We start from the raw sequence: 16431 nt of genomic DNA on the forward strand, positions 1-16431 counted from the left end.
CAATATTTGAAATTAATAACTAATTGAAAAGTTAATGGGAAGAACAGACGTAGCAAAAGAAATCTGAAGATGGATCAACAGAAATATCCAAAATGAAGCACAGAGAGAAAAAGAGAGTGGAAAGAACAGAAAATACACTTAAAGGCAGATGGGATACAAGCAATCTAATAGATGTATAATTGGAATGTCAGAAAGAAAACAGTGTAGAATATGTGAAGAGATAACAGCCAAAAATGTTTCCAAACTGATGAAAGACATGAACCAGTCAGTAAACTCTAAGCAAATTAAATAAAATGAAAATCATACCTAGGCATACCATAGTCAAAGTGCCGAAATCAAGAAATCAAAAAAAAAAAAAAGAAGAAAAATGAACTAAGATGATAGCACAAAATGGTTCTTAGAAAAAGAACACAGCAAAAACGGAAAATCTATGGGTAAATATGAGAACATAGACTATTCAACAAGGATATTGTAGCATTTTTATACTGAAAATAGACAACAACTTTAGCACAAAGGATAGAGGCAGATACAGTTGAATTGTTTTGAACTTTTTGCATTGTTCTGATGGTGGCAAAAGCATTAATCACAGACTATAATAAGCCAAACATAAATACTGTAATTCTAAAAGAATAACACAATCAGGTTTAACTAAAAAGCTAATGGAAGAGATAGAATAATAAAAAGCACTTTAACTGAGCCAGAAGGAGGCAGGAAAGGAGAAAATAAAGGACAGACTGGCATAAAAGAAAATAAATAGCAAAATGGTAGATTTAAAGTCAACTATATAAGTAACTACACTAGAGCTTAAACACTATTAAAGAACAAAGATTCTCAGATGAAAGAACAAAATCCAAGTATAAAATGTTTACATGATACACATTTTAACCATGAGAACATAAGTATGTTGAAAATAAAAGGAAAAGTTTTATCATGCGAACAATAGCTGAAACAAAACTGATATGGCTACATTAATATCAAGCAAAGTAGATTAAAAATATTCATAAAGATACCAAGTGACATTTTAAATTATAAACCATATCACTTCATCATGAAGATATAACAATCCTAAACTGTATGTTTCAAAGTATATAAAATAACTTCTCCACCTATCATTAGTACTTTCTATCCTACTTTTCCTTTTTTTTCACTGCATTTTTCACAATCTGACATTATATATTAATTTTTTTTTTTTTTTTTTTTTTTTTTTTGCTTATTCACCCACCTCTAACATAATGAAAGTACCACAAAAGCAGGGACTTACTCTATCTTGATCACACTTTATCCGCTGCAAAACTGAGTAAAATTTTTGAGTGCCTGGCACATAGAAGGCACTCAATAAATGTTTGCCGAACGAATTAATAAAACTGCTACTGGCAACTTATTTATTTAGTGCTTATTTTTAAAGTTTATATTATACATTTATTTTGTTCAGTTACGCAATTATTTAACTTAAATAATACTTACAATTCTCTGTCCGCCAACATTTTGCATGAGAAGTTTAAACAAAAGGTTTGGAAAAAGTTACTGAGATGTGTTTCCACTTCATGAAACAAAGGCTCCAAAATTAAAAATCATCAAATGTGCCTCTCCATTTAGTATTTAAATATATATGTTGATTTACATAAACAAAATAATACAATTATATTAGCTTTTATGTTTATTCAACTTCACAGAAATCCAAAAATGTGTCTGAAAATTGGTTATCTATTTAAATAGCAATTGTTCATTATGGTGACATAATACTATGTGGTGGCAGAGATATGACTAATTTAAGCAAATTCTTAAATTCCTGACATTCTTACAAGTGGACAAAAGGAAATCTTAAAAATCAAACTTACAAGTTATAAGAAGATATAGAAAGCAATTTAACCTTTAATACCTGGAATAAGTTTTACAGCCACATTTGTAATTTACATATACAGTGGAGATCACTGAAAAAGCTTCCTGTTGCACTGCAGCAAGAAATTTTATTATAATGTAGATTAAACAAATTTGCTACAGAGTGCAGCAAGATAACCTCACTGAGGAATAAGATTTTCATAATGGAACTTGTTACAGGGAGTTAAATATTTTCTTTAATGTTATACAGTACATATTTTCAAAATGAACATTATCACTGAAAGTTTGCTAACAATTGTTAGCAACTAATGTTTTATACACACTTAATTTTACTGTAAAGTATGTGGCTCTCCAAATGTTACTACATGAAATGTTAAGTTTAAACATAAGATAATCCCCTAAGATGGAGACTCAAGACATCAAAACTTTGATCATTATTGCACCTATTTTTCTACCAAAAAAAAAAAAAAAAATTTACATCGTAATCACCCAAAAAAAGAACAGACAGGTCGTAAAATTACAGACTCATTGGCATTGAACATAACAAAATCTACAATGAACGTTTTTTTGTGAACTGCTGTACAGCATTACAAAAATGTGCAATGAAATTTGGTTAACTATGGATCATGCAAATAAAAATCCTTCACAATCAGTTTTTCGTATGTTTTATAAAATGTTCTTAATATTTCCATAAACATTTCCGGTGCAATTTAATCAACGACAAAAATACAAAGCTATTCCTTATTCTTTATGTTATAGATTTTAAAACATGCCTTTGTACTGCTGAAACAGAAATTATGTGTTTGGGAGAACCGAGCTAAGGAAACATTTCAAAACCAATGTATCTTGATCCAACCTGAGCTGCTTTGATATATGACAGCCTCTCATAATTACTGGTGTCAGTATTGTTGTAAATGAAGAATAGTTAAATATGGAGAGATTAAGACACAATTCAAAACACTTTTTAAAAAATAAATGGCTGTTTCATAAACACGAACAAATCTTCAAAAGAAAAATAATCACATCAATTGCAATATACATTGGCAAATAGTAAAATGTCATTTTCCAAAATAGTAGCTTCTTTATTATATGCCCCATCTATTATCACCAATCTTGGAAATATACCTTAAACATAATGGTGTATCATATGAAAATGTTCCACTATTCAATGTGATAAATTTAATAAGTTAGAATATGATTTTTTCCCCTCTGGTGTTAACCATGAAAAAACATAACAGCACCTAAAATACTAAAATGAAATTAGGTAAGCATTAAGTAGTAACCTATATGTTTTGGTTCAAAATACAGTTTATACAACTGTATACAGGATACTGCCTTAAGTAATTTATTTCTATGTTTTGCAGATTACAATGAAGAAAAAAAAAGACCTGCTCTAAATCCAAATAAATTTCCACTTCTCCCAATCCGGACAAAGTGGAATTTCATTCAAAGTTCACAAGACTGTGATAACTACAGTAGCTGATATACTTGCATATACCACTTCTACTCTGCCCCCACCCCCCAGAATCAATTTTTTGGCTCCAAAATAAAGTACAATAATAAACTCTTGATGAAAAACTATGTTATGGGGCAATCTATCATATACTATGGCTAAATATGAATTTACAGAAAAGAGCACATCCCATTTTCAGCACTTTTTTTCATAAACATGCAACTCACTATAAAATACAAAACACTTGGCTTTCAAGAACAGCTTTATAAAGACACACTGCATCAATAAAATTTTTTCTTTCTGATTAACTTTACACTGTTATGGAGAACTGGAATATTTCTAATGTGTATATATCAGGTTTTATATTATAGTGTAATTTGCATTTTCTGAACATAATGTTCAAGAGGAAATATTTATACACAATAACATTCTAGACTATTAAAAACTCATTCAAATTACAGAATTTTATTGATACAGTAGATTAATAAAAACTGAAAGGATGATAAAATGGGATAAAGAATTCAGTACATTATTTTATAACACACTCTTTAAAATTAAAATACTTTAAATCTTTCTTCTTAAAATTTTCATTGCCATGAAAGGCCAGAAAATTCTGGGACAAATCAATACTGAGGTGTAAAGTAATCCAAGAACTTCAGGACTATTTCACAATTTGCATGGTTGTCCTCCTATCAGAGGCATCGTTCTGGTGTAATGGCAGACAATTTAGCACCTCTGAAGATTAAGGGTGCCCAGGAGTAAACACTAGGTAAGATACACAAAGGGAAGAGACCATTTAACTCTCCAACAAATAGTGACATCAAGAAAATGACACCAATTGTTGAAAACAAATTTTTTTCACAGTAAAATTGCAGAGAATACAAATACAAACACTGACAGATTACTGCTTAAGATCTATCCTAACAAATTCTTTTCAAATCAATAGATCCAATAAACAGTTGGGTACTGTCAGTTTAAAGCCGCAGATAAAAGCTATACAAGCACTTCAGAAGTCAGAAACATTAAAAAAAGAAAAAAGATATTTACAAGTTTCTTCTTTATGTCTACATAGCCATCGCACATTACACTTTCACAAGACTCCGTAGTCAATGTTATCATGCGTATGGCTAAAGCATGTGACCACAAATGTATGGGGTCACCAAAGTAAGGTCCAACTGTCCACTCTTCAGCAGTCCCACTTTGTGCATCAAAGGCTTTATTCAGCCTCAAGCTTGACCAAAAAAAAAAAAAAAAAAAAAAAAAAAGAAGGATTTTTCCAAAGCTTTCACAGGGAAAGTTATTAATTACATTTGTTCATCGCCGTTCCCTTTTAGCACTTCGCCGCCGTACCTTAAAAGGAAAGTCACCAGATGCTTAATTAAAATGGGTATATGTGCATACGATATGCAGTAATCATTTTTAACTAATCTTTATTCTCATTTGTTCCTGATTTTCTTCGCTTTCCTTTCCCTGAAACTTTTAATCCTTACTTTCTGCCCTGGCATCACATATTTAGACCTCTATAACATTTGAACCCTTACAGGCTCACAGACTTCCCCTGAACAGTGAAAGAAAAAAATTATTTTACTTTTCTAATAATTTTAAAGAGAAATGAACAGAAATCAATGTCCACAGCAAGAAAAATACCTCAAACAGATTAATCATCTTTCTACTTATGTTTCCTGTGGTAAATGAAAACACTTCACATTTATGAACATTATCTTTCTGGGAAAGTAGTTACTGAGTTTGGATCTTAACAATTATCAATACAGTAAAATAACCTAAAATTCAAACATATTATCATTTACTGGCAAGCACTAATGAAAGCATAAAACCAGTTCAAAAAATGTCAATATTAAAAATAGGAATATAAAAGAGGGTTTTAATTTACTATGTAGTTTTTCTCTGATGAAGACATCAATCGTTACTGACTCTTCAGCCTTACTTTGATGTTCTCCCCCAAAACCCTTTAAGAAACAAGCCAAACTAATTGGAGGCCACAATTAAGCACATTTTCCTGTGTACTTAACTCACTTATTCACAAAAATGAATCCTGGTACAGATAGGAGTTCTGATTCCATTAAATAGGACAAACAGCAGAGACCAACTCTGAGACTTGATTATAGAGCTTGGGTTTCTCAAACAAAGATGGGAGAAGAGCTTCTACTTAAATGTACTGTATTTTTTTCTTAAGAGAAATATCTGAGTTGTATTAACCGGTAAAGTTATTTATTTATTACTTTAAAAGTCAAGAAGGGCCGGGTGCAGTGGCTGATGCCTGTAATCCCAGCACTTTGGAGGCCGAGGCAGGCAGATCACTTGAGGTCAAGAGTTCAAGACCAGCCTGACCAACATGGTAAAACCCTGTCTGTACTAAAAAAACAAAAACTAGTCGGGCATAGTGGCACTGGCCTGTAATCTCAGCTACTTGGGAAGCCGAGGCAGGAGAATTGCTTGAATCTGGGAGGCGGAGGTTGCACTGAGCCCAGATCATGCACCACTGTACTCCAGCCTGGGCAACAGAGTGAGACGCTGTCTCAAAAACAAAAAAGTCAGGAAGTAACACATACCTACTTTTGCAAAATAAGTATGTATTACCAATTTTATGAATTCTCATTCAGCTCAAACTTCAATTCCAAAGGCTGATTTTATTCTGTGTAACTAACTTCTAATTTCTATTATGAAACCCAAATAGAAATACCAAACAGAGAGTTGTAAAATATAAACAACAGTATACTTAATGGGTATCAGTGCCCTAAAATCAAGGTACAACTTAAATGCTTAAAGTGTCAATATTAGAATGCTGTACATTCAGTTCAGACTTGACATTTACATTCTCACTAAGCTACACCTATTTGCTTAGTTTCGGGTTTCCATAAAAGATGTTCTCCATTACCCAACCTGGTAGATAAAATGATGCTATAAACTAATGAAGTAAAATATACAAATACTAAACAAGTACTAAATGATCTAACCAAACATTTACTAACTCTGTTTTTATATCCCACACCACTCACAGAAACTTTGAACACATACATTTACTGTAGAAACTTCCTCCTCCTCTGTTTCTTCCTGTGGAATATCATCGACAGGAGAGCTACCCTGAAACACATCTACTTCTTCACTTGAATCATTTTCCTTAGTAGCTGCTTGTTTGGAGCGTCCTACACGGCTAGGGTAAAACACATGTAAAACACAATGAATGTTCCTTTCAGTAGATTACCTCGTTAGAAGAAATGCTTCAAGCATTTCATCAATTGTCCTATCATGTTTACCCTCAGTTACTTTATGAGACAAGAACATTTCTTTAATATTCTGAATCCTAAACCAGCATTTAATCATAGAATGTTACGTATTATCTACCAAGTAACAACAAAAAAATGTGACTGAGAACATACCATAACCTAAAGTCTGCTTTTCCTTTCATCTTTCCTAACGCAGTAAAAGGCATCTACGTCTACTGAGCTGCTCAAAGCAGAAAGGAATTCTGCTTTGAATATAGTGCACCTGTCTTTGTCTGGCCTTATAGATTCTTACAGAGATCTCAAATCCATTCACTTCTCTCCACACCTCCGTTGCTACCACCTAATTCAAACCATTCCCATCTCTTGCCTCTTCTCTTTACAAAGTTATCTTTTAAAAGTACAAGAACAGATGATGTTACTGTCACTACAGAGCTCCCTACTGAGCTGAGAATAATTTTGTAAACCTCCTTAACACAGTATATAAGAGTAGATGGTCCTTGCCTACCTGTCCATTCTCATCTCTTTCTGCTCCCCAACTCCCCACAACTACAATCCAACAAGCCCTTGCCTTCCTTTAGCTTTCTGATTTTGCCAAGATTTTTTTTCACTTCAGAAACTTCAAATACAGTGTTCATGCCACCTGTTCTCTGCCTGTCTAGCCCCTACTATTCTCAAGATATCAACTCATTGTCACTTTTAAAAAAAAAACTTCCTCACTCCATTAGATGGTAGAAGAACCACGAGCCCATGAGAACAAGAACCATATCTGTTTTGTGTCCCTAGCACCTGGTACTCTCTGAAACACAGGTGGCATCAAAAAATATAGAATAGAACCATCTAATCAAATGGATCCCTCTTGATATTTATTTTTTAAAATTAGAAACATAACTTATTACTTCCATAAGCAATCCAAAATACGTATTTTTTTTAACTCATGCTCAAACCAAACAATTTTTTTACTTGGTTTGGTTTTTCAAGATTAATGAAACTATAGAAATTACATGAAACATAATGACAATCTTTTTCAATTTCACTAAGGTCAGAACAAGAAAAAGAAACAAATCCTAACATATGTTAGTATACCAGCTCTAGAAAGAGCTTCCCAGTGAAAGGAAGATAGGCTTCCAAGACAGACTACAGAATCTTCTTCTGTACCAAATTTTTTTTTTTTTTTTTAAGAAATACTTGTTTTGTTTAGAACATTCATAGGACTTGTATAATTTTAGGAGAGCACAATAATCATTTAAACCCTGAATTTTATGATGTCCAAATATAAACAAACTAAAATTATGAGGTTTGTTATTTCCTTGTTACATCATTCATGTGTATTTTATTAAATAAAGGATTCCTTAAGAATTCTTTGTTTAGAAATAGTGATTTGGTTGAATCCACACACATTTATAAAGCTGCCACAAAAATGTACTTACCTTTACTTTTAACCTGATAGAAAAATTACATGGAAGATGGCATGAAGTACTGGCTAGACACCCAGGCAACTTTTCCTCTTCCTGTGGAATACACAGGAATAGGAAAATCTCTAAGATAATTGAGTATTTAACGACAGTACGTTGGCAACTCTGAAAAGTCAAGCCACTGAAGTAATTATGTACGGGTGGGATTACTCTCAGAAAAAGTGTGCTAAATTTCCGACTAATAAAAGACATGCTACTCTATTTCCACTCACATAACTGAGGAGAAAAAATACTGTCAAATCTACAAATTATAGCACTGATACTCTGGTGACACTAAAATTTGGGGTACAGATTGTTACTGTACCTCTCTTATAAATGTGTTTGTGTGAACATCTAAAACTATATACATGCTGATGTAGATAAACGAACTGGGTTAGAAAACAAACAAAACCAAGATATCGAACACTTGAGACCAACGTGATAATTTCTATGGATATAATTTTTTAAAAATGATACCTGTTACTTTCCTACTACAAGTTCAAAGAAAAAAAGCAGAAGCATAAGACCTGTTTTCCTTTTTTTAAAGGAAAAGGTGCTAATGAGAAACATTAAAAAAAAAAATTGTAGTGTGGAATGACAAGGCAACCTGGTCAATGTGTGGTGATTATTTAAAAATACCTTATAATTTCTTTAGATATCATAAAGTCTGTAAAGGAAATAATATATTATTTGGTATTCATTTATAAAGATTTGCCTACACCTGTAAAAATGTACAAGATAGTTTATTGAGATATCAATCACTAAGTTAAGTTTATAAAAATTTTATCTTACCTAGTGTAATGGGGCTAAATATATGGAATTTAAATACAGCAATATGTATGTTTACAAATTTAGGAACTTTTGCAAAATAATCTGAAATTGGTTTGAAATGTAATATTTACAACTTACACATTTTTTTTTGGTTGTGATGGTGATGGCGTTTTTGATGGTCTTCCTCGTCCTTTCTGTGGTGTGGACTGTGTGGATTCAATTGCACTAGATTCAGGAGATTCTGCTCTGCTTTGGGGAAGACCCAAATGTGGATAGCATCAAATTATGATTTACAATACACTAACGAAACAGATGCAGTTTAGAGTTACACATGCTTACCTCTGCTGTGCTCTCCTTGACACTCGGTGCTGTTTGCTTTTGGACTTCTGTTCTGTATTTCCACTTTGTCTTTCTTCTTCTTCCTCCTCCTCTGGTGCTGGAGGTCCAGATTTTTTTTTGCTTCCTTTTTTAGAAGTCTTCATTGTTGGCTCTTCTTTTGGTGTACCTCCACCAAGAGGTTTTGGTGGTCGGCCTCTCTTACCCTTTTTTGGTGGACTATTCTGTTCATCTTCATTTTCTAATATATCTTCTTTGAGCCTCTTTTCCTCAGGCCACTGCTGTTCATCCGATTCTGAAGCCGTATGGCCTCTTTTCCGACTTCGCTGACTGCCTTTAGGTTTCTGTTCCTGTACCAACTTAGTCAAGTCATCCATACCTAATTTCTCCTCCTGTTCTGTGACTGGTGTTTTTTTCCTGCCTCTAGGTTTCTCCAATTCAGACTAGGGGAAAAAAAAAAATCACAATTTATGGTTATGAAATTGTGAGTATACATATTTTGAGGAATGAAACAAAAAAAATCTGTTATCTATTGTTGTCCTAAACATGTACCTAAAATACATGTACCTTAAACATGTACCTTAAATACACCAGAACTGTATTTATTTGCTTTTACTATAGTTTTTAATTTTAAAAACTTATCTGGGGTAAAAGGGTACATTTGCACTCTTACTTTTAAGCTAGAGTGTCTTAAAAGGAAACCTCTCAAGATCAGTATCTTACTAAATTATAAATTTTAGTGAAGAGCTATCTCATTAAAAAGAGCATTATAAATTCAGTGCTTGGTCCTAAATGACAACTATACTAAAGTATTCGTTTTGACAGTCAATTTAAGTAATTCTAATTTTACCACACAGTGCATAAGACATAAAATATTAACTATATGACATGCTTACAACATCATAAAAGAACTATTATTTTACAAACGGAGGTTGCAAGATACAAAAGGTAAACATATTCATCATTTATTATAAATTTTGGAAACACTTCTGAATTAGAAATACTGCCTCTCTCTAGGTATAACTAACTGATTAACAACAGAAACAACAAAAAACCAGTGGCTTTCACATTTAAAATAAAATCCTAGTCTATATTCAGAGAATCTATATGTGAACCAGCGTGAATGCTGAAGAAAATCTCCAAAGACCCAAGAATAAATTTTATGTATGAACACTTATAGTACAAAGTTAATTTCCAAAAGTCTGCAGCAATTTATATTTTCAAAAATCACTGAAAAGAAAACAACAAAAACTATCGAATTATCTGTAACTTTTTCTAACTTTAAATTGAGTTTCCTGTGTGTGAACTGCCTAATTACATCCTTCGTATTGTGTCCTTTGTCAACTTTGATTACTGGGTTGTTAGTGGGTTTTCTCTATATTCTTCTATGCTTTTGTGTATGCCTCTATGCTTATTTTTAAGTGTTATTTCTTTATTATTATTATTATTTATTTTTGAGATGGAGTCTCACTCTGTCACCCAGGCTGGAGTGCAGTGGCACGATCTCTGCTCACTGCAAGCTCCGCCTCCCGGGTTCATGCCATCCTCCTGTCTCAGCCTCCTCCCGAGTAGCTGGGACTACAGGTGTCTGCAACCACGCCTGGCTAATTTTTTATTTTATTTATTTTTTAGTAGAGACGGGGTTTCACCGTGTTAGCCAGGATGGTCTCAATTTCCTGACCTTGTGATCCGTCCACCTCAGCCTCCCAAAGTGCTGGGATTACAGGCGTGAGCCACCGCACCCAGCTTTTTTTTTTTTTTTTTTTTTTTGAGACAGAGTCTCACTCTGTCACCCAGACTGGAGTGCAGTGGGGCAATCTCGGCTCACTGCAACCTCTGCCTCCCAGGTTCAAGCGATTCTCCTGCCTCAGCCTCAGGAGTAGCTGGGACTAGAGGCCATGTGCCACCATGCACGGCTAATTTTTGTATTTTTAGCAGAGATGGGGTTTCGCTGTGTTGGCCAAGCTGGTCTCAAACTCCTAACCTCAGGTGATCCACCTGCCTCGGCCTCCCAAAGTGCTGGGATTACAGGCGTCACTGCACCTGGCCTTTAAGTGTTATTTCTTACTTGCTTTGGACGAACTGTGGCCCCCACCACCAAAGAAAAAAATTGTATGTTGTGTATGTTGAAGCTGTAATCCCAATGTGACAGTATTTGGAGATGGGGCCTTTGGGAGGTATTTGGTTGAGATGAGGTCATGAGGTGGGACCCTCATGATGAGATCAGTGTCCTTATAAGAGGAAAAATCAGTGAGCTTGGGTGCCTTTCTTATTCCCCCCACCCCACACCTCTCATGTGAGGACACAAGAGAAGGTGGCATCTGTAACCCAGGAAGACAGCCCTCATCAGGAACCAAACCTGCTGGCACCTTGATCTTGTACTTCCAGCCTCCAGAACTGTAAGAAAATACATTTCTGTTGTTTAAGCTACCCAGTCTGTGGTATTTTATAATGGTAGCCTGAGCTGACTAAGACATTATTGTATATTGTTTTAGAATAGAATGTGAGATGAGATTCTAAACTGGATTTTCCGCTCCCAAAGACACATCCAACCATTTCAGAATCAATGATTTGTAGTGCTTCCTTTATTTTGTATGTTTTGAACAAGAAGAGTATTTATGGACTATCATAACAGAAGCACAGTATTTTACTAATTATGTATCTGGTAGGGCTGAACCTACCTTTATTTCTTCTCCTTTTATATTTATTTATTCCTCCACACAGACTTGAAACAAAACCATGCTGGAATTTCGCAATTATATATTCAGCTGGAAAAAACTGTCATCCTTTTTTATTCCTTTTTCCTATACAAAACATGGCCTGTCTTCTCTCTCTTCAAGTCCTCCCTATCTCAGTTTTGAGATTTTCTACATATAGGTACTCCCTATTTCCTAAGGTTATATTTATATCTATGAATCTGTCAATCAATCAATCTAAGTTTGCTGTTGCAGTGGTTCTGGTGATGAAGAAAATAATCCCTTTTCCCCTAAATGTACATCTGATACAAAACAAAATTATCAGAGTAATGTTAGTTACAAACATAAATATATACATGGGTAGGGATAGATTTTCAATTGCTTCTTTTATTTTTCTAAGATTACAAAAATAACAATTGGTCAAACATTCTAGAGCAATTTTAAAAAACAGTGCTGACAGCAGGTTGCTTGTTTTGTTCCTGACTTTTAAAAAGAATGCTTCAAGTATTTTGCCTTTAGGAAGAATGGCATTGACTACTGATTTAAAACAGACAAAACTTTTAGCATGTTAAAGATGTATCCTTCTGGTACTAGTTTACTAAAAGTTCCTATTTGTCAAGAATGGATTTTAAGTTTTATTTATGTCCTCTTGGCATGATCTGAAATTATTTTGTTTTTGGTTTTCCCTTTGGTTTATTTAATATACTATTATAGTAAAAGATTTGGTAACATTAAGCTATCCTTACATTCTAAGGAGAGGGGAAGAGCTATACATGACTGGATTTAGTTTGTTTTATTTATTTAGAGTTTTGTGCACAAATTAAAAATTACCTGTTGTTACTCAAAGATGAGAAGGTAAAAGAAATGTTAAATTAGAACTAAATTTAAAACGTCACTTCTTATTTTAATTACTACAATACTTTTTGATGTCCAAAGATCTAAAAAGGTAGATGATTTCCTTTATGCTTTGGAAAAGGTTGGTGGTAAAAAGAAAACCCAATGTCTACTTTCTTGAGAATACTAATCTAGTTTCCTAAAGCACCACTACTGCTCATTTCTTTTTCATTTTGCATTGCACTGTTTTAAGAACAGAGGTAGTATAAAATTGAGGTTAGAAGCAAAAGATAGGGAAAATACGTTATTTATAAAGCTAAATATTTAAATACAAACGTATATGGAAAATAATTCCTTTGCTGTGAAATTTCAATGAGAAGCTGGTAACAAGCAAATGAGACCGTGCTCTTTCATTATAATCTTTTTTTTTTTTTTTGAGACAGAGTCTCGCTCTGTCGCCCGGGGTGGAGTGCAGTGGCGCAATCTCGGCTCACTGCAAGCTCCGCCTGCTGGGTTCACGCCATTCTCCTGCCTCAGCCTCTCCGAGTAGCTGGGACTACAGGCGCCCGCCACCACGCCCGGCTAATTTTTTGTATTTTTTAGTAGAGACGGGGTTTCACCGTGGTCTCGATCTCCTGACCTCGTGATCCGCCCGCCTCGGCCTCCCAAAGTGCTGGGATTACAAGCGTGAGCCACCGCGCCCGGCCTCTTTCATTATAATCTACTGGTCTTTAAATTCAACTTGTGTCTCATAATGCTCATCTCTCTGAGAGCACTTCAGTCAAAACTAGCTTATTAATAAGATTCTTCTAGCACCTCTAAAACTGGAGCTAACGTTATACATCATCCATGCCACAACAAATAGCAAAAGGCCTCCACTACAATCATACTAATAGATCTCAAGAGCTCAAAAATTCAAAACAGTTCTATGAAAAATAGAGTAGACTTTGTTCTGTACTATCCCAAAAAGTAAAAGCAGATGCAAAATTTATAGGATAACAGAATATTAAGAATTAATAAAAACCATGTTTCCCAACTTTTGGGGGATGGGAACACCAAGGTATAAGTGTAGTACACTATAGGTGTGGGTATGAGTGGCCTAGTTGACTTTTCCAACAAATGAAATATAACATGAGCTCTCTGCTTAAAGCATTTTCAATGTGGTGACCAGCTCTCATCAATAATAAAGGAATTTCTGCAGTAAGTAAGAACTAAGAAGACATAATACCTTTTCCAATTCAAGGATTTTCTTCTGTAAATCCAGATAACAAGATTGTTTTCAAGCTAAGTGATCAATTATTAATTTTGCTCATGTGAAAATTTTAAACAGCCAATAAACATCATAACTTACAGTATACACAGTTAGAATTCAGTAAAATTTTAGAATAATTCTTTCACGGCCGGGCAGTATGGCTCAAGCCTGTAATCCCAGCACTTTGGGAGGCCAAGGCAGGCAGATCACCTGACATCAGGCGTTTGAGACCAACCTGGCCAACATGGTGAAAACCCGCCTTTAAAAAATACAAAAATTGGCCACACATGCTGGCACATGCCTGTGGTCCCAGCTACCCAGGAAGGTGATGCAAGAGAAACACCTGAACCCAGGAAGCGGAGGTTGCAGTGAGCCCAGATGGCGCCACTGCACTCCAGCCTGGGCGACAAACTGAGACTGTGTCTCAAAAAACAAAACAAAACAAAACAAAATAAAAAAGAATAATTCTTTCTAAATGGAAATAAACACTCTGCCAAAATAAGTTATTGGAGAAACATGAAGATAAACTTCTTGGCATGTGTAATGTTGGACCCGTGGAAGACAAGATGGGCAGTAATATTTTAGAGAAAGTAAAAGTAATTATTTCTTGGTTAACCTCTCACCTCTCTTAATCATGCAGATTCAAACATTTTAACTTTTATTATTATGATAACCATAATCAAAAGTTGTAACAATGAAACCGCAGCAACAATTCATTTGGGCTAAGTCACTTACTCTGATAAAGCTTACCAGCTAAGTATCCATAATTTATATACAGATAAGAAAACTGATTCTGATAGCCTAATTAGTTATCAAAGAAACGATCTGAAGCTGAACTGTAAAGTCGAAACGAACCCAGTTAAGTCCACTGAGTTGTGTTAGAAGACATAACTGTATTTTGTGTCTATGCTAAAACTTTAGCAAATTTGTCTTAAAATAACACAAACTGTCTATCATACAAGTTATGATTTTATCATTTCTATTAAGATTTAAAAACTGAACAAGGACTTGACGAGAATTATAGCATTTTCTACCTCTAACAGCAGCTTATTTAGTAAAAGGCTCAAGAAATAAATTAAATGAAAGAAGCTTTAAGGATCCTCGTTCCATTCCCCTTCTCTAAGGCTAAGTCTAAATATCCTATGTTAACAAAAACAACAACAAAACCCCAAGCAAACGAGGAAAACAAAACAATACAAAAACCAAGCAGTTGAGTACGCAACTGGCAAGTCTAATACCAAAAATCTGAACAATTGAGATTACTTATCACATTGATAAGAAGCACAGATTCTATATACTTAAATTACATAGAGGATAATTATAAACTCAGGTTTGTGGTTAAAACCACTAAAATAAAATAAAATGTAAATTTGATAGTCATGTCAACTGGTTTCGGTGTAAACATTACTAAGTAAAATTATCATTAATATTATTATAAAATCAATGCAAATATCTCACCCTTACAAGATCAGAGTCGTCTCTCTTGTCGCTTTTTTTCCCCGGCAAAGGTGAGGACATTGTGTAATCTTCATTTTCACTGTGATCCATTTCAGAACTATCAAGCCTTTTAATACAGACATTTGTAATTGTTATTACAATCAAATAACCTTACAAGCTTTTTCTGTTCCTAGTGTAGCTTTACAGATTTATGGAAAAAATTTCATTATTTTCAAAAATGAATCAGTTTCATTCTACCATATTTGGTACCAACTCAACAAGCAATGAAGCTCATTTAATTTAATATAGTGAGAAAATTTTAAAAATCAAAAATTTGAATCTAGTATTTTTCTAAGTCTTTTTAAAACCTAAATTCTATTTTGGGGTCAGATCATAGAACCAATTAAAACTTTTCTCGTTGGCAGGTTAGCTTGGTCTACACTGCAACCTGCCCTGGTTCCTTACCCTATTCTATTTTTTCTTCTCTCTGTAGCATTTAACACTCTCTAACACACTATAATTATTATATTACTTATTGACTGCATTCCCCTGTTAGAATATAAGCATGAATCTTATGTCAATCAATTTTACTTACCAATGTACGCCAAGCACTTAAATTAGTGCCAGGCACAGAGTAGGCATTCATATAAACGTCCAGGCTTCTGTCCTGGGTGGTCTCATCTTTATCTAGTTTTTAAAACTATTTATACATTGTTGAACTCTAACTCTCAATCTCTGGTCCAGCTACGCTGAGTTCTAAACTCACATATCCAATTGTCTACTCAACACTTCACTTGAAATTCTAATGGGCACCTGATCTTTAATGTAGCCAAAATAGTTATTTGAACACTCTTCTTATTCCCACTTCCCCAAAACACACACATACAAACAGAGCCTGTTCTTCCTCAAGGCTTCTATATCTCAGTAAACGGTACCGCCATCTCTCCAGTTACTCAGGTAAAAAGCCCAGGACACACCCTTAAATCCTCCCTTTCCCTAACTGTTCACATCTAATCCATCGGAAAGATCATCTGCATCTATCTAACATCAAAATAAATCTGTGGGTGGTCTAAAGGTAGTGAGTTATTCTCAACTGACTGTTCATAGTTAGTTACAC

The 16431-nt window shown here is 34.2% G+C and overlaps 1 protein-coding gene across 7 annotated transcripts in view; it reads right to left on the minus strand.

Annotated features, from left to right (window-relative positions):
- Window positions 1-1644: 1644 nt before the first annotated feature.
- Window positions 1645-16431, minus strand: part of PDS5B (PDS5 cohesin associated factor B) — a 190877-nt gene continuing 176090 nt past the window's right edge. For 2 of the 7 annotated variants that reach the window (XM_003270254.4, XM_030818547.1), the window contains exons 31-35: window positions 15336-15441; window positions 9099-9538; window positions 8898-9008; window positions 6329-6464; window positions 1645-4642 (exon numbers count right to left, since the gene is read on the minus strand). In XM_003270254.4, coding sequence (XP_003270302.2) covers window positions 4607-4642; window positions 6329-6464; window positions 8898-9008; window positions 9099-9538; window positions 15336-15441 — 829 coding nt within the window. In that variant the 3' untranslated portion in view covers window positions 1645-4606. Of the gene's footprint in view, window positions 4643-5021; window positions 5074-6328; window positions 6465-8897; window positions 9009-9098; window positions 9539-15335; window positions 15442-16431 lie in introns of those variants that run through there. The other 5 variants (XM_012502078.2, XM_030818548.1, XM_004088913.3 and 2 more) reach the window with 5 other exon arrangements.

Source organism: Nomascus leucogenys, chromosome 9 (genome assembly GCF_006542625.1).
Source record: "Nomascus leucogenys isolate Asia chromosome 9, Asia_NLE_v1, whole genome shotgun sequence".
In the NCBI taxonomy this organism is placed as follows: Eukaryota; Metazoa; Chordata; class Mammalia; order Primates; family Hylobatidae; genus Nomascus; species Nomascus leucogenys.